General features: G+C 46.1%; 1 protein-coding gene across 3 annotated transcripts in view; it reads left to right on the top strand.

Annotated features, from left to right (window-relative positions):
- LOC129843507 (tyrosine-protein phosphatase non-receptor type 2-like) overlaps window positions 1–20,399 on the top strand; it is a 65,133-nt gene that overhangs the window by 12,933 nt on the left and 31,801 nt on the right. Inside the window, exons 5-9 of one of the 3 annotated variants that reach the window (XM_055912267.1) lie at window positions 987–1,124; window positions 1,209–1,418; window positions 2,562–2,723; window positions 3,170–3,608; window positions 3,846–4,098. In XM_055912267.1, the coding sequence (XP_055768242.1) occupies window positions 987–1,124; window positions 1,209–1,418; window positions 2,562–2,723; window positions 3,170–3,608; window positions 3,846–4,098 (1,202 nt within the window). Of the gene's footprint in view, window positions 1–986; window positions 1,125–1,208; window positions 1,419–2,561; window positions 3,090–3,169; window positions 3,609–3,845; window positions 4,099–20,399 lie in introns of those variants that run through there. The other 2 variants (XM_055912266.1, XM_055912265.1) reach the window with 2 other exon arrangements.

Genomic DNA, 20,399 nt, shown 5'->3' with positions numbered 1-20,399 from the left:
GTCCCCCAACAGGAGAAGTGTCCTCAGTACTACAGCTGAGGGACAGACTGACTGATGTATTGTCCCCCTGAGAGACAGACTGACTGATGTATTGTCCCACTGAGGGACAGACTGACTGATGTATTGTCCCCCCCAACAGGAAAAGTGTCCTCAGTACTACAGCTGAGGGACAGACTGACTGATGTATTGTCCCCACTGAGGGACAGACTGACTGATGTATTGTCCCACTGAGGGACAGACTGACTGATGTATTGTCCCACTGAGGGACAGACTGACTGATGTATTGTCCCCACTGAGGGACAGACTGACTGATGTATTGTCCCACTGAGGGACAGACTGACTGATGTATTGTCCCACTGAGGGACAGACTGACTGATGTATTGTCCCCCAACAGGAGAAGTGTCCTCAGTACTACAGCTGAGGAACAGACTGACTGATGTATTGTCCCCCAACAGGAGAAGTGTGCTCAGTACTACAGCTGAGGGACAGACTGACTGATGTATTGTCCCCCTGAGGGACAGACTGACTGATGTATTGTCCCACTGAGGGACAGACTGACTGATGTATTGTCCCCCTGAGGGACAGACTGACTGATGTATTGTCCCACTGAGACAGACTGACTGATGTATTGTCCCCCTGAGGGACAGACTGACTGATGTATTGTCCCACTGAGGGACAGACTGACTGATGTATTGTCCCCCTGAGGGACAGACTGACTGATGTATTGTCCCCCAACAGGAGAAGTGTCCTCAGTACTACAGCTGAGGAACAGACTGACTGATGTATTGTCCCCCAACAGGAGAAGTGTCCTCAGTACTACAGCTGAGGGACAGACTGACTGATGTATTGTCCCCCAACAGGAGAAGTGTCCTCAGTACTACAGCTGAGGGACAGACTGACTGATGTATTGTCCCACTGAGGGACAGACTGACTGATGTATTGTCCCACTGAGAGACAGACTGACTGATGTATTGTCCCCCCAACAGGAGAAGTGTGCTCAGTACTGGCCTACAGCTGAGGGACACCAGCTGTCTTACACTGACACGGGGTTCGTTGTGACGCTCGTGAAGGAAGAGGACAAGTCCTACTACATCATACGAGTGTTGGAGCTGAGGAACACAGAGGTGAGCTCTGCTTCTCCACGGACTCTGTGTCATGAGGACGTTAACACGGTCACTGTAATTAAATCACATGCCTTTTTTGTCCAGACAGGAGGAACCAGAGAGATATACCATTTTCACTACACCACCTGGCCTGACTTCGGCGTCCCAGAATCCCCGGCCTCTTTCCTCAACTTCCTGGTCAAGGTGCGGGAGTCTGGCTCATTGGGGACGGAGCACGGGCCCGCCGTGGTCCACTGCAGCGCTGGGATTGGACGCTCGGGAACCTTCTCATTGGTTGACACGTGTCTCATCCTGGTAACATCAATACTTCCTGTTTTGACATTGTAATTGAATGCCCAACTTGGTATGAAAGTAGACTAGTGTCCTGTTCAGGGGCTGTACTTGGACATTAGTCTGGTTCCTGCTACAGACACAGGAGATTCTGTCTCGGACAAGGCTTCACTACTTGGTATGAGAGTAGACTAGTGTCCTGTTCAGGGGCTGTACTTGGACATTAGGCTGGTTCCTGCTACAGACACAGGAGATTCTGTCTCGGACAAGGCTTCACTACTTGGTATGAAAGTAGACTAGTGTCCTGTTCAGGGGCTGTACTTGGACATTAGGCTGGTTCCTGCTACAGACACAGGAGATTCTGTCTCGGACAAGGCTTCACTACTTGGTATGAAAGTAGACTAGCGTCCTGTTCAGGGGCTGTACTTGGACATTCAGCTGGTTCCTGCTACAGACACAGGAGATTCTGTCTCGGACAAGGCTTCACTACTTGGTATGAAAGTAGACTAGCGTCCTGTTCAGGGGCTGTACTTGGACATTAGGCTGGTTCCCGCTACAGACACAGGAGATTCTGTCTCGGACAAGGCTTCACTACTTGGTATGAAAGTAGACTAGCGTCCTGTTCAGGGGCTGTACTTGGACATTAGGCTGGTTCCCGCTACAGACACAGGAGATTCTGTCTCGGACAAGGCTTCACTACTTGGTGTTTCACATCAGCTCCTGGTCAAACTGTATTTTCTTTTTATTATTATTTCACCTTTATTTAACCAGGTAGGCCAGTTGAGAACAAGTTCTCATTTACAACTGCGACCTGACCAAGATAAAAGCAAAGCAGTGCGACACAAACAACAACACAGAGTTACACATAATCAAACGTACAGTCAAATAATACAATAGAAAAGTCTATGTACAGTGTGTGTACAAATGTATTAAGATCAGGGAGGTAAGGCAGTAAATAGGCCATAGAGGTGAAATAATTACAATTTAGCGAGATACTCTGGTGCAAAGGAGCAAAAAATATATAACAATATGGGGATGAGGTAGTTGGGTGGGCTATTTACAGATGGGCTATGTCTCCAGTCTAAATTCACTGCATTATGTTGAACAGCCAGTCTTCACTTGTCCCTGATGTTGGAGGTTAAGTCATTCTCTCTCTCTCCCGTCCAGATGGACAAGAGGAAGGACCCGTCGTCAGTGGACATTCAGAGGGTTCTGCTGGACATGAGGGAGTACCGGATGGGTCTGATCCAGACTCCTGACCAGCTACGTTTCTCCTACAGGGCTGTCCTGGAGGGAGCCAAGAGCATCATGGGGGACTGCTCTGTACAGGTAACACCGCTAACACTAACCACACACCTAGCTAGCTAGAGGGAGCCAAGAGCATCATGGGGGACTGCTCTGCACAGGTAACACCGCTAACACTAACCACACACCTAGCTAGCTGGAGGGAGCCAAGAGCATCATGGGGGACTGCTCTGTACAGGTAACACCGCTAACACTAACCACACACCTAGCTAGCTAGAGGGAGCCAAGAGCATCATGGGGGACTGCTCTGTACAGGTAACACCGCTAACACTAACCACACACCTAGCTAGCTAGAGGGAGCCAAGAGCATCATGGGGGACTGCTCTGTACAGGTAACACCGCTAACACTAACCACACACCTAGCTAGCTGGAGGGATCCAAGAGCATCATGGGGGACTGTACAGGTAGGGAGACTGCTCTATCTGTCTGTCTGAGGAGCTGTTGGTCATGAAGTACTGGTCTGTCTACAGAGCCAGTGGAGCGAGCTGTCCAGAGAGGACAGAGCGACAGTGTGTGAATCACCGCCCGCCCCCACTCTACCCCCACCACGGCCTTTAGACACCCCCACTCTACCCCCGCCACGGCCTTCAGACGCCCCCACTCTACCCCCGCCACGGCCTTTAGACACCCCCACTCTACCCCCACCACGGCCTTCAGACGCCCCCGCTCTACCCCCGCCACGACCTTCAGACGCCCCCACTCTACCCCCGCCACGGCCTTCAGACACCCCCACTCTACCCCCGCCACGGCCTTTAGACACCCCCACTCTACCCCCACCACGGCCTTCAGACGCCCCCGCTCTACCCCCACCACGGCCTTTAGATAGCCCCGCCCCCACTCTACCCCCACCACGGCCTTTAGATGGCCCCGCCCCCACTCTACCCCCGCCACGGCCTTCAGACACCCCCACTCTACCCCCACCACGACCTTCAGACACCCCCACTCTACCCCCTCCACGGCCTTCAGACACCCCCACTCTACCCCCACCACGACCTTCAGACACCCCCACTCTACCCCCTCCACGGCCTTCAGACACCCCCACTCTACCCCCTCCACGGCCTTCAGACACCCCCACTCTACCCCCTCCACGGCCTTCAGACACCCCCACTCTACCCCCGCCACGACCTTCAGACGCCCCCGCTCTACCCCCACCACGGCCTTTAGATGGCCCCGCCCCCACTCTACCCCCGCCACGGCCTTTAGACGCCCCCACTCTACCCCCGCCACGACCTTTAGACACGCCCGCCCCCCCGTCCCCCAGTCGTCCCTCCGTAAAGCCCAGCGGCCAGCCACGGCCCTGTGTGGAGCCTGAGGCTGTGGCGTTGTCCAGAGAGGACCGGACGTCAGGAGACGGGACAGATCCAGACAGCTCAGAGAAGGACCTGGCGGAGGTGCCATGGTCAGTAAACCTCGAGGTGTATTCCCCCTCTCCAGCTTCTTTCTATCGCCTGCTTAACTCCTCCTGCTGAAGCTGTGGGCCTTTAGTGCCGGGCAGACTGTTCAGATGGCGCTCAATTAGGACCCCTTCTAGACTCACATGTTTAGATGGCACTCAATTAGGACCCCTTCTAGACTCACATGTTTAGATGGCATTCAATTAGGACCCCTTCCAGACTCACATGGTTAGATGGCACTCAATTAGGACCCCTTCCAGACTCACATGTTTAGATGGCACTCAATTAGGACCCCTTCCAGACTCACATGTTTAGATGGCACTCAATTAGGACCCCTTCCAGACTCACATGTTTAGATGGCACTCAATTAGGACCCCTTCCAGACTCACATGTTTAGATGGCACTCAATTAGGACCCCTTCCAGACTCACATGTTTAGATGGCACTCAATTAGGACCCCTTCCAGACTCACATGTTTAGATGGCACTCAATTAGGACCCCTTCCAGACTCACATGTTTAGATGGCACTCAATTAGGACCCTTCCAGACTCACATGTTTAGATGGCACTCAATTAGGACCCCTTCCAGACTCACATGTTTAGATTTCATTCAATTAGGACCCTTCCAGACTCACATGTTTAGATGGCACTCAATTAGGACCCCTTCCAGACTCACATGTTTAGATTTCATTCAATTAGGATCCCTTCCAGACTCACATGTATAGTTGGCACTCAACTAGGACCCTTCTAGACTCACATGTTTAGATGGCACTCAATTAGGACCCTTCTAGACTCACATGTTAAGATGGCACTCAATTAGGACCCCTTCTAGACTCACATGTTTAGATGGCACTCAATTAGGACCCTTCTAGACTCACATGTTTAGATGGCACTCAATTAGGACCCCTTCTAGACTCACATGTTTAGATGGCACTCAATTAGGACCCCTTCCAGACTCACATGTTTAGATGGCATTCAATTAGGACCCTTCTAGACTCACATGTTTAGATGGCACTCAATTAGGACCCCTTCTAGACTCACATGTTTAGATGGCACTCAATTAGGACCCCTTCCAGACTCACATGTTTAGATGGCATTCAATTAGGACCCCCTTCCAGACTCACATGTTTAGATGGCACTCAATTAGGACCCCTTCCAGACTCACATGTTTATATGGCACTCAATTAGGACCCCTTCCAGACTCACATGTTTAGATGGCACTCAATTAGGACCCCTTCTAGACTCACATGTTTAGATTTCATTCAATTAGGACCCTTCCAGACTCACATGTTTAGATGGCACTCAATTAGGACCCCTTCCAGACTCACATGTTTAGATGGCACTCAACTAGGACCCTTCTAGACTCACATGTTTAGATGGCACTCAATTAGGACCCTTCCAGACTAACATGTTTAGATGGCACTCAATTAGGACCCCTTCTAGACTCACATGTTTAGATGGCACTCAATTAGGACCCCTTCCAGACTCACATGTTTAGATTTCATTCAATTAGGATCCCTTCTAGACTCACATGTTTAGATGGTATTCAATTAGGACCCCTTCTAGACTCACATGTTTAGATGGCACTCAATTAGGACCCTTCCAGACTCACATGTTTAGATGGCACTCAATTAGGACCCTTCCAGACTCACATGTTTAGATGGCTTTCAATTAGGATCGTTTCAGACTCACATGTTTAGATGGCACTCAATTAGGATCGTTTCAGACTCACATGTTTAGATGGCATTCAATTAGGATCGTTTCAGACTCACATGTTTAGATGGCACTCAATTAGGACCCTTCTAGACTCTCATGTTTAGATGGCACTCAATTAGGACCCCTTCCAGACTCACATGTTTAGATGGCACTCAATTAGGACCCCTTCCAGACTCACATGTTTAGATGGCACTCAATTAGGACCCCTTCTAGACTCACATGTTTAGATTTCATTCAATTAGGACCCTTCCAGACTCACATGTTTAGATGGCACTCAATTAGGACCCCTTCCAGACTCACATGTTTAGATGGCACTCAATTAGGACCCCTTCCAGACTCACATGTTTAGATGGCATTCAATTAGGACCCCCTTCCAGACTCACATGTTTAGATGGCACTCAATTAGGACCCCTTCCAGACTCACATGTTTAGATGGCACTCAATTAGGACCCCTTCCAGACTCACATGTTTAGATGGCACTCAATTAGGACCCCTTCTAGACTCACATGTTTAGATTTCATTCAATTAGGACCCTTCTAGACTCACATGTTTAGATGGCACTCAATTAGGACCCTTCCAGACTAACATGTTTAGATGGCACTCAATTAGCACCCCTTCCAGACTCACATGTTTAGATGGCACTCAATTAGGACCCCTTCCAGACTCACATGTTTAGATGGCATTCAATTAGGATCCCTTCCAGACTCACATGTTTAGATGGCACTCAATTAGGACCCCTTCTAGACTCACATGTTTAGATGGCACTCAATTAGGACCCCTTCTAGACTCACATGTTTAGATGGCACTCAATTAGGACCCTTCTAGACTCACATGTTTAGATGGCACTCAATTAGGACCCTTCCAGACTCACATGTTTAGATGGCACTCAACTAGGACCCCTTCCAGACTCACATGTTTAGATGGCACTCAATTAGGACCCCTTCCAGACTCACATGTTTAGATTTCATTCAATTAGGATCCCTTCCAGACTCACATGTTTAGTTGGCACTCAACTAGGACCCTTCTAGACTCACATGTTTAGATGGCACTCAATTAGGACCCTTCTAGACTCACATGTTAAGATGGCACTCAATTAGGACCCCTTCTAGACTCACATGTTTAGATGGCACTCAATTAGGACCCCTTCTAGACTCACATGTTTAGATTTCATTCAATTAGGACCCTTCCAGACTCACATGTTTAGATGGCACTCAATTAGGACCCCTTCCAGACTCACATGTTTAGATGGCACTCAACTAGGACCCTTCTAGACTCACATGTTTAGATGGCACTCAATTAGGACCCTTCCAGACTAACATGTTTAGATGGCACTCAATTAGGACCCCTTCTAGACTCACATGTTTAGATGGCACTCAATTAGGACCCCTTCCAGACTCACATGTTTAGATGGCATTCAATTAGGACCCCCTTCCAGACTCACATGTTTAGATGGCACTCAATTAGGACCCCTTCCAGACTCACATGTTTAGATGGCACTCAATTAGGACCCTTTCCAGACTCACATGTTTAGATGGCACTCAATTAGGACCCCTTCTAGACTCACATGTTTAGATTTCATTCAATTAGGACCCTTCCAGACTCACATGTTTAGATGGCACTCAATTAGGACCCCTTCTAGACTCACATGTTTAGATGGCACTCAATTAGGACCCCTTCTAGACTCACATGTTTAGATGGCACTCAATTAGGACCCTTCTAGACTCACATGTTTAGATGGCACTCAATTAGGACCCCTTCTAGACTCACATGTTTAGATGGCACTCAATTAGGACCCCTTCCAGACTCACATGTTTAGATGGCACTCAATTAGGACCCCTTCCAGACTCACATGTTTAGATGGCACTCAATTAGGACCCCTTCCAGACTCACATGTTTAGATGGCATTCAATTAGGATCCCTTCCAGACTCACATGTTTAGATGGCACTCAATTAGGACCCCTTCTAGACTCACATGTTTAGATGGCACTCAATTAGGACCCCTTCCAGACTCACATGTTTAGATGGCACTCAATTAGGATCCCTTCTAGACTCACATGTTTAGATGGCACTCAATTAGGATCCCTTCTAGACTCACATGTTTAGATGGCACTCAATTAGGATCGTTTCAGACTCACATGTTTAGATGGCACTCAATTAGGATCGTTTCAGACTCACATGTTTAGATGGCATTCAATTAGGATCGTTTCAGACTCACATGTTTAGATGGCACTCAATTAGGACCCTTCTAGACTCTCATGTTTAGATGGCACTCAATTAGGACCCCTTCCAGACTCACATGTTTAGATGGCACTCAATTAGGACCCCTTCTAGACTCACATGTTTAGATGGCACTCAATTAGGACCCCTTCTAGACTCACATGTTTAGATGGCACTCAATTAGGACCCTTCTAGACTCACATGTTTAGATGGCACTCAATTAGGACCCCTTCTAGACTCACATGTTTAGATGGCACTCAATTAGGACCCCTTCCAGACTCACATGTTTAGATGGCACTCAATTAGGACCCCTTCCAGACTCACATGTTTAGATGGCACTCAATTAGGACCCCTTCCAGACTCACATGTTTAGATTTCATTCAATTAGGATCCCTTCCAGACTCACATGTTTAGTTGGCACTCAACTAGGACCCTTCTAGACTCACATGTTTAGATGGCACTCAATTAGGACCCTTCTAGACTCACATGTTTAGATGGCACTCAATTAGGACCCCTTCTAGACTCACATGTTTAGATGGCACTCAATTAGGACCCCTTCCAGACTCACATGTTTAGATGGCACTCAATTAGGACCCCTTCCAGACTCACATGTTTAGATGGCATTCAATTAGGACCCCCTTCCAGACTCACATGTTTAGATGGCACTCAATTAGGACCCCTTCCAGACTCACATGTTTAGATGGCACTCAATTAGGACCCCTTCCAGACTCACATGTTTAGATGGCACTCAATTAGGACCCCTTCCAGACTCACATGTTTAGATGGCACTCAATTAGGACCCCTTCCAGACTCACATGTTTAGATGGCACTCAATTAGGACCCCTTCTAGACTCACATGTTTAGATTTCATTCAATTAGGACCCTTCTAGACTCACATGTTTAGATGGCACTCAATTAGGACCCTTCCAGACTAACATGTTTAGATGGCACTCAATTAGCACCCCTTCCAGACTCACATGTTTAGATGGCACTCAATTAGGACCCCTTCCAGACTCACATGTTTAGATGGCATTCAATTAGGATCCCTTCCAGACTCACATGTTTAGATGGCACTCAATTAGGACCCCTTCTAGACTCACATGTTTAGATGGCACTCAATTAGGACCCCTTCTAGACTCACATGTTTAGATGGCACTCAATTAGGACCCTTCTAGACTCACATGTTTAGATGGCACTCAATTAGGACCCTTCCAGACTCACATGTTTAGATGGCACTCAACTAGGACCCCTTCCAGACTCACATGTTTAGATGGCACTCAATTAGGACCCCTTCCAGACTCACATGTTTAGATTTCATTCAATTAGGATCCCTTCCAGACTCACATGTTTAGTTGGCACTCAACTAGGACCCTTCTAGACTCACATGTTTAGATGGCACTCAATTAGGACCCTTCTAGACTCACATGTTAAGATGGCACTCAATTAGGACCCCTTCTAGACTCACATGTTTAGATGGCACTCAATTAGGACCCCTTCTAGACTCACATGTTTAGATTTCATTCAATTAGGACCCTTCCAGACTCACATGTTTAGATGGCACTCAATTAGGACCCCTTCCAGACTCACATGTTTAGATGGCACTCAACTAGGACCCTTCTAGACTCACATGTTTAGATGGCACTCAATTAGGACCCTTCCAGACTAACATGTTTAGATGGCACTCAATTAGGACCCCTTCTAGACTCACATGTTTAGATGGCACTCAATTAGGACCCCTTCCAGACTCACATGTTTAGATGGCATTCAATTAGGACCCCCTTCCAGACTCACATGTTTAGATGGCACTCAATTAGGACCCCTTCCAGACTCACATGTTTAGATGGCACTCAATTAGGACCCTTTCCAGACTCACATGTTTAGATGGCACTCAATTAGGACCCCTTCTAGACTCACATGTTTAGATTTCATTCAATTAGGACCCTTCCAGACTCACATGTTTAGATGGCACTCAATTAGGACCCCTTCTAGACTCACATGTTTAGATGGCACTCAATTAGGACCCCTTCTAGACTCACATGTTTAGATGGCACTCAATTAGGACCCTTCTAGACTCACATGTTTAGATGGCACTCAATTAGGACCCCTTCTAGACTCACATGTTTAGATGGCACTCAATTAGGACCCCTTCCAGACTCACATGTTTAGATGGCACTCAATTAGGACCCCTTCCAGACTCACATGTTTAGATGGCACTCAATTAGGACCCCTTCCAGACTCACATGTTTAGATGGCATTCAATTAGGATCCCTTCCAGACTCACATGTTTAGATGGCACTCAATTAGGACCCCTTCTAGACTCACATGTTTAGATGGCACTCAATTAGGACCCCTTCCAGACTCACATGTTTAGATGGCACTCAATTAGGATCCCTTCTAGACTCACATGTTTAGATGGCACTCAATTAGGATCCCTTCTAGACTCACATGTTTAGATGGCACTCAATTAGGATCGTTTCAGACTCACATGTTTAGATGGCACTCAATTAGGATCGTTTCAGACTCACATGTTTAGATGGCATTCAATTAGGATCGTTTCAGACTCACATGTTTAGATGGCACTCAATTAGGACCCTTCTAGACTCTCATGTTTAGATGGCACTCAATTAGGACCCCTTCCAGACTCACATGTTTAGATGGCACTCAATTAGGACCCCTTCCAGACTCACATGTTTAGATGGCACTCAATTAGGACCCCTTCTAGACTCACATGTTTAGATTTCATTCAATTAGGACCCTTCCAGACTCACATGTTTAGATGGCACTCAATTAGGACCCCTTCCAGACTCACATGTTTAGATTTCATTCAATTAGGATCCCTTCCAGACTCACATGTTTAGTTGGCACTCAACTAGGACCCTTCTAGACTCACATGTTTAGATGGCACTCAATTAGGACCCTTCTAGACTCACATGTTAAGATGGCACTCAATTAGGACCCCTTCTAGACTCACATGTTTAGATGGCACTCAATTAGGACCCTTCTAGACTCACATGTTTAGATGGCACTCAATTAGGACCCCTTCTAGACTCACATGTTTAGATGGCACTCAATTAGGACCCCTTCCAGACTCACATGTTTAGATGGCATTCAATTAGGACCCCCTTCCAGACTCACATGTTTAGATGGCACTCAATTAGGACCCCTTCCAGACTCACATGTTTAGATGGCACTCAATTAGGACCCCTTCCAGACTCACATGTTTAGATGGCACTCAATTAGGACCCCTTCTAGACTCACATGTTTAGATTTCATTCAATTAGGACCCTTCCAGACTCACATGTTTAGATGGCACTCAATTAGGACCCCTTCCAGACTCACATGTTTAGATGGCACTCAACTAGGACCCTTCTAGACTCACATGTTTAGATGGCACTCAATTAGGACCCTTCCAGACTAACATGTTTAGATGGCACTCAATTAGGACCCCTTCTAGACTCACATGTTTAGATGGCACTCAATTAGGACCCCTTCCAGACTCACATGTTTAGATGGCATTCAATTAGGACCCCCTTCCAGACTCACATGTTTAGATGGCACTCAATTAGGACCCCTTCCAGACTCACATGTTTAGATGGCACTCAATTAGGACCCTTTCCAGACTCACATGTTTAGATGGCACTCAATTAGGACCCCTTCTAGACTCACATGTTTAGATTTCATTCAATTAGGACCCTTCCAGACTCACATGTTTAGATGGCACTCAATTAGGACCCCTTCTAGACTCACATGTTTAGATGGCACTCAATTAGGACCCCTTCTAGACTCACATGTTTAGATGGCACTCAATTAGGACCCTTCTAGACTCACATGTTTAGATGGCACTCAATTAGGACCCCTTCCAGACTCATTTTTAGATGGCACTCAATTAGGACCCCTTCCAGACTCATTTTTAGATGGCACTCAATTAGGACCCCTTCCAGACTCATTTTTAGATGGCACTCAATTAGGACCCCTTCTAGACTCACATGTTTAGATGGCACTCAATTAGGACCCCTTCCAGACTCACATGTTTAGATGGCATTCAATTAGGACCCCCTTCCAGACTCACATGTTTAGATGGCATTCAATTAGGACCCCCTTCCAGACTCACATGTTTAGATGGCATTCAATTAGGACCCCCTTCCAGACTCACATGTTTAGATGGCACTCAATTAGGACCCTTCCAGACTCACATGTTTAGATGGCACTCAATTAGGACCCCTTCCAGACTCATTTTTAGATGGCACTCAATTAGGACCCCTTCCAGACTCACATGTTTAGATGGCACTCAATTAGGACCCCTTCTAGACTCACATGTTTAGATGGCACTCAATTAGGACCCCCTTCCAGACTCACATGTTTAGATGGCACTCAATTAGGACCCCTTCCAGACTCACATGTTTAGATGGCACTCAATTAGGACCCCTTCCAGACTCACATGTTTAGATGGCACTCAATTAGGACCCCTTCCAGACTCACATGTTTAGATGGCACTCAATTAGGACCCCCTTCCAGACTCACATGTTTAGATTTCATTCAATTAGGACCCCTTCCAGACTCACATGTTTAGATTTCATTCAATTAGGATCCCTTCCAGACTCACATGTTTAGTTGGCACTCAACTAGGACCCTTCTAGACTCACATGTTTAGATGGCACTCAATTAGGACCCCTTCCAGACTCATTTTTAGATGGCACTCAATTAGGACCCCTTCCAGACTCATTTTTAGATGGCACTCAATTAGGACCCCTTCTAGACTCACATGTTTAGATGGCACTCAATTAGGACCCTTCTAGACTCACATGTTTAGATTTCATTCAATTAGGACCCTTCCAGACTCACATGTTTAGATGGCACTCAATTAGGACCCCTTCCAGACTCACATGTTTAGATTTCATTCAATTAGGATCCCTTCCAGACTCACATGTTTAGTTGGCACTCAACTAGGACCCTTCTAGACTCACATGTTTAGATGGCACTCAATTAGGACCCTTCTAGACTCACATGTTAAGATGGCACTCAATTAGGACCCCTTCTAGACTCACATGTTTAGATGGCACTCAATTAGGACCCTTCTAGACTCACATGTTTAGATGGCACTCAATTAGGACCCCTTCTAGACTCACATGTTTAGATGGCACTCAATTAGGACCCCTTCCAGACTCACATGTTTAGATGGCATTCAATTAGGACCCCCTTCCAGACTCACATGTTTAGATGGCACTCAATTAGGACCCCTTCCAGACTCACATGTTTAGATGGCACTCAATTAGGACCCCTTCCAGACTCACATGTTTAGATGGCACTCAATTAGGACCCCTTCTAGACTCACATGTTTAGATTTCATTCAATTAGGACCCTTCCAGACTCACATGTTTAGATGGCACTCAATTAGGACCCCTTCCAGACTCACATGTTTAGATGGCACTCAATTAGGACCCCTTCTAGACTCGCATGTTTAGATGGCACTCAATTAGGACCCCTTCCAGACTCGCATGTTTAGATGGCACTCAATTAGGACCCCTTCCAGACTCACATGTTTAGATGGCACTCAATTAGGACCCCTTCCAGACTCACATGTTTAGATGGCATTCAATTAGGACCCCCTTCCAGACTCACATGTTTAGATGGCACTCAATTAGGACCCCTTCCAGACTCACATGTTTAGATGGCACTCAATTAGGACCCCTTCCAGACTCACATGTTTAGATGGCACTCAATTAGGACCCCTTCCAGACTCACATGTTTAGATTTCATTCAATTAGGACCCTTCCAGACTCACATGTTTAGATGGCACTCAATTAGGACCCCTTCCAGACTCACATGTTTAGATGGCACTCAATTAGGACCCCTTCCAGACTCACATGTTTAGATGGCACTCAATTAGGACCCCTTCCAGACTCACATGTTTAGATGGCACTCAATTAGGACCCCTTCCAGACTCACATGTTTAGATGGCACTCAATTAGGACCCCTTCCAGACTCACATGTTTAGATGGCACTCAATTAGGACCCCTTCCAGACTCACATGTTTAGATGGCACTCAATTAGGACCCCTTCTAGACTCACATGTTTAGATGGCACTCAATTAGCACCCCTTCCAGACTCACATGTTTAGATGGCACTCAATTAGGACCCCTTCCAGACTCACATGTTTAGATGGCACTCAATTAGGACCCCTTCCAGACTCATATGTTTAGATGGCACTCAATTAGGACCCCTTCCAGACTCATATGTTTAGATGGCACTCAATTAGGACCCTTCTAGACTCACATGTTTAGATGGCACTCAATTAGGACCCTTCCAGACTCACATGTTTAGATGGCACTCAATTAGGACCCCTTCCAGACTCACATGTTTAGATGGCACTCAATTAGGACCCCTTCCAGACTCACATGTTTAGATGGCACTCAATTAGGACCCCTTCTAGACTCACATGTTTAGATGGCACTCAATTAGGACCCCTTCTAGACTCACATGTTTAGATGGCACTCAATTAGCACCCCTTCCAGACTCATTTTTAGATGGCACTCAATTAGGACCCCTTCCAGACTCATTTTTAGATGGCACTCAATTAGGACCCCTTCCAGACTCATTTTTAGATGGCACTCAATTAGGACCCTTCTAGACTCTCATGTTTAGATGGCACTCAATTAGGACCCCTTCCAGACTCGCATGTTTAGATGGCACTCAATTAGGACCCCTTCCAGACTCGCATGTTTAGATGGCACTCAATTAGGACCCCTTCCAGACTCACATGTTTAGATGGCACTCAATTAGGACCCCTTCCAGACTCACATGTTTAGATGGCACTCAATTAGGACCCCTTCCAGACTCACATGTTTAGATGGCACTCAATTAGGACCCCTTCTAGACTCACATGTTTAGATGGCACTCAATTAGCACCCCTTCCAGACTCATTTTTAGATGGCACTCAATTAGGACCCCTTCCAGACTCATTTTTAGATGGCACTCAATTAGGACCCCTTCCAGACTCATTTTTAGATGGCACTCAATTAGGACCCTTCTAGACTCTCATGTTTAGATGGCACTCAATTAGGACCCCTTCCAGACTCACATGTTTAGATGGCACTCAATTAGGACCCCTTCCAGACTCGCATGTTTAGATGGCACTCAATTAGGACCCCTTCCAGACTCGCATGTTTAGATGGCACTCAATTAGGACCCCTTCCAGACTCGCATGTTTAGATGGCACTCAATTAGGACCCCTTCCAGACTCACATGTTTAGATGGCACTCAATTAGGACCCCTTCCAGACTCACATGTTTAGATAGCACTCAATTAGGACCCCTTCCAGACTCACATGTTTAGATGGCACTCAATTAGGACCCCTTCCAGACTCACATGTTTAGATGGCACTCAATTAGGACCCCTTCCAGACTCACATGTTTAGATGGCACTCAATTAGGACCCCTTCCAGACTCACATGTTTAGATGGCACTCAATTAGGACCCCTTCCAGACTCACATGTTTAGATGGCACTCAATTAGGACCCCTTCCAGACTCACATGTTTAGATGGCACTCAATTAGGACCCCTTCCAGACTCACATGTTTAGATGGCACTCAATTAGGACCCCTTCCAGACTCACATGTTTAGATGGCACTCAATTAGGACCCCTTCCAGACTCACATGTTTAGATGGCACTCAATTAGGACCCCTTCCAGACTCACATGTTTAGATGGCACTCAATTAGGACCCCTTCCAGACTCACATGTTTAGATGGCACTCAATTAGGACCCCTTCCAGACTCACATGTTTAGATGGCACTCAATTAGGACCCCTTCCAGACTCACATGTTTAGATGGCACTCAATTAGGACCCCTTCCAGACTCATATGTTTAGATGGCACTCAATTAGGACCCTTCTAGACTCACATGTTTAGATGGCACTCAATTAGGACCCTTCCAGACTCACATGTTTAGATGGCACTCAATTAGGACCCCTTCCAGACTCACATGTTTAGATGGCACTCAATTAGGACCCCTTCCAGACTCACATGTTTAGATGGCACTCAATTAGGACCCCTTCTAGACTCACATGTTTAGATGGCACTCAATTAGCACCCCTTCCAGACTCATTTTTAGATGGCACTCAATTAGGACCCCTTCCAGACTCATTTTTAGATGGCACTCAATTAGGACCCCTTCCAGACTCATTTTTAGATGGCACTCAATTAGGACCCTTCTAGACTCTCATGTTTAGATGGCACTCAATTAGGACCCCTTCCAGACTCGCATGTTTAGATGGCACTCAATTAGGACCCCTTCCAGACTCGCATGTTTAGATGGCACTCAATTAGGACCCCTTCCAGACTCACATGTTTAGATGGCACTCAATTAGGACCCCTTCCAGACTCACATGTTTAGATGGCACTCAATTAGGACCCCTTCCAGACTCACATGTTTAGATGGCACTCAATTAGGACCCCTTCCAGACTCACATGTTTAGATGGCACTCAATTAGGACCCTTCCAGACTAACATGTTTAGATGGCACTCAATTAGCACCCCTTCCAGACTCACATGTTTAGATGGCACTCAATTAGGACCCCTTCCAGACTCACATGTTTAGATGGCATTCAATTAGGATCCCTTCCAGACTCACATGTTTAGATGGCACTCAATTAGGACCCCTTCTAGACTCACATGTTTAGATGGCACTCAATTAGGACCCCTTCTAGACTCACATGTTTAGATGGCACTCAATTAGGACCCTTCTAGACTCACATGTTTAGATGGCACTCAATTAGGACCCTTCCAGACTCACATGTTTAGATGGCACTCAACTAGGACCCCTTCCAGACTCACATGTTTAGATGGCACTCAATTAGGACCCCTTCCAGACTCACATGTTTAGATTTCATTCAATTAGGATCCCTTCCAGACTCACATGTTTAGTTGGCACTCAACTAGGACCCTTCTAGACTCACATGTTTAGATGGCACTCAATTAGGACCCTTCTAGACTCACATGTTAAGATGGCACTCAATTAGGACCCCTTCTAGACTCACATGTTTAGATGGCACTCAATTAGGACCCCTTCTAGACTCACATGTTTAGATTTCATTCAATTAGGACCCTTCCAGACTCACATGTTTAGATGGCACTCAATTAGGACCCCTTCCAGACTCACATGTTTAGATGGCACTCAACTAGGACCCTTCTAGACTCACATGTTTAGATGGCACTCAATTAGGACCCTTCCAGACTAACATGTTTAGATGGCACTCAATTAGGACCCCTTCTAGACTCACATGTTTAGATGGCACTCAATTAGGACCCCTTCCAGACTCACATGTTTAGATGGCATTCAATTAGGACCCCCTTCCAGACTCACATGTTTAGATGGCACTCAATTAGGACCCCTTCCAGACTCACATGTTTAGATGGCACTCAATTAGGACCCTTTCCAGACTCACATGTTTAGATGGCACTCAATTAGGACCCCTTCTAGACTCACATGTTTAGATTTCATTCAATTAGGACCCTTCCAGACTCACATGTTTAGATGGCACTCAATTAGGACCCCTTCTAGACTCACATGTTTAGATGGCACTCAATTAGGACCCCTTCTAGACTCACATGTTTAGATGGCACTCAATTAGGACCCTTCTAGACTCACATGTTTAGATGGCACTCAATTAGGACCCCTTCTAGACTCACATGTTTAGATGGCACTCAATTAGGACCCCTTCCAGACTCACATGTTTAGATGGCACTCAATTAGGACCCCTTCCAGACTCACATGTTTAGATGGCACTCAATTAGGACCCCTTCCAGACTCACATGTTTAGATGGCATTCAATTAGGATCCCTTCCAGACTCACATGTTTAGATGGCACTCAATTAGGACCCCTTCTAGACTCACATGTTTAGATGGCACTCAATTAGGACCCCTTCCAGACTCACATGTTTAGATGGCACTCAATTAGGATCCCTTCTAGACTCACATGTTTAGATGGCACTCAATTAGGATCCCTTCTAGACTCACATGTTTAGATGGCACTCAATTAGGATCGTTTCAGACTCACATGTTTAGATGGCACTCAATTAGGATCGTTTCAGACTCACATGTTTAGATGGCATTCAATTAGGATCGTTTCAGACTCACATGTTTAGATGGCACTCAATTAGGACCCTTCTAGACTCTCATGTTTAGATGGCACTCAATTAGGACCCCTTCCAGACTCACATGTTTAGATGGCACTCAATTAGGACCCCTTCCAGACTCACATGTTTAGATGGCACTCAATTAGGACCCCTTCTAGACTCACATGTTTAGATTTCATTCAATTAGGACCCTTCCAGACTCACATGTTTAGATGGCACTCAATTAGGACCCCTTCCAGACTCACATGTTTAGATTTCATTCAATTAGGATCCCTTCCAGACTCACATGTTTAGTTGGCACTCAACTAGGACCCTTCTAGACTCACATGTTTAGATGGCACTCAATTAGGACCCTTCTAGACTCACATGTTAAGATGGCACTCAATTAGGACCCCTTCTAGACTCACATGTTTAGATGGCACTCAATTAGGACCCTTCTAGACTCACATGTTTAGATGGCACTCAATTAGGACCCCTTCTAGACTCACATGTTTAGATGGCACTCAATTAGGACCCCTTCCAGACTCACATGTTTAGATGGCATTCAATTAGGACCCCCTTCCAGACTCACATGTTTAGATGGCACTCAATTAGGACCCCTTCCAGACTCACATGTTTAGATGGCACTCAATTAGGACCCCTTCCAGACTCACATGTTTAGATGGCACTCAATTAGGACCCCTTCTAGACTCACATGTTTAGATTTCATTCAATTAGGACCCTTCCAGACTCACATGTTTAGATGGCACTCAATTAGGACCCCTTCCAGACTCACATGTTTAGATGGCACTCAACTAGGACCCTTCTAGACTCACATGTTTAGATGGCACTCAATTAGGACCCTTCCAGACTAACATGTTTAGATGGCACTCAATTAGGACCCCTTCTAGACTCACATGTTTAGATGGCACTCAATTAGGACCCCTTCCAGACTCACATGTTTAGATGGCATTCAATTAGGACCCCCTTCCAGACTCACATGTTTAGATGGCACTCAATTAGGACCCCTTCCAGACTCACATGTTTAGATGGCACTCAATTAGGACCCTTTCCAGACTCACATGTTTAGATGGCACTCAATTAGGACCCCTTCTAGACTCACATGTTTAGATTTCATTCAATTAGGACCCTTCCAGACTCACATGTTTAGATGGCACTCAATTAGGACCCCTTCTAGACTCACATGTTTAGATGGCACTCAATTAGGACCCCTTCTAGACTCACATGTTTAGATGGCACTCAATTAGGACCCTTCTAGACTCACATGTTTAGATGGCACTCAATTAGGACCCCTTCCAGACTCATTTTTAGATGGCACTCAATTAGGACCCCTTCCAGACTCATTTTTAGATGGCACTCAATTAGGACCCCTTCCAGACTCATTTTTAGATGGCACTCAATTAGGACCCCTTCTAGACTCACATGTTTAGATGGCACTCAATTAGGACCCCTTCCAGACTCACATGTTTAGATGGCATTCAATTAGGACCCCCTTCCAGACTCACATGTTTAGATGGCATTCAATTAGGACCCCCTTCCAGACTCACATGTTTAGATGGCATTCAATTAGGACCCCCTTCCAGACTCACATGTTTAGATGGCACTCAATTAGGACCCTTCCAGACTCACATGTTTAGATGGCACTCAATTAGGACCCCTTCCAGACTCATTTTTAGATGGCACTCAATTAGGACCCCTTCCAGACTCACATGTTTAGATGGCACTCAATTAGGACCCCTTCTAGACTCACATGTTTAGATGGCACTCAATTAGGACCCCCTTCCAGACTCACATGTTTAGATGGCACTCAATTAGGACCCCTTCCAGACTCACATGTTTAGATGGCACTCAATTAGGACCCCTTCCAGACTCACATGTTTAGATGGCACTCAATTAGGACCCCTTCCAGACTCACATGTTTAGATGGCACTCAATTAGGACCCCCTTCCAGACTCACATGTTTAGATTTCATTCAATTAGGACCCCTTCCAGACTCACATGTTTAGATTTCATTCAATTAGGATCCCTTCCAGACTCACATGTTTAGTTGGCACTCAACTAGGACCCTTCTAGACTCACATGTTTAGATGGCACTCAATTAGGACCCCTTCCAGACTCATTTTTAGATGGCACTCAATTAGGACCCCTTCCAGACTCATTTTTAGATGGCACTCAATTAGGACCCCTTCCAGACTCATTTTTAGATGGCACTCAATTAGGACCCCTTCTAGACTCACATGTTTA

Source organism: Salvelinus fontinalis, unplaced genomic scaffold (genome assembly GCF_029448725.1).
Source record: "Salvelinus fontinalis isolate EN_2023a unplaced genomic scaffold, ASM2944872v1 scaffold_0150, whole genome shotgun sequence".
Taxonomy (NCBI): domain Eukaryota; kingdom Metazoa; phylum Chordata; class Actinopteri; order Salmoniformes; family Salmonidae; genus Salvelinus; species Salvelinus fontinalis.
The sequence above is the reverse complement of the archived record's forward strand: the minus strand, read 5'-3'. Positions and strand labels throughout refer to the sequence as shown.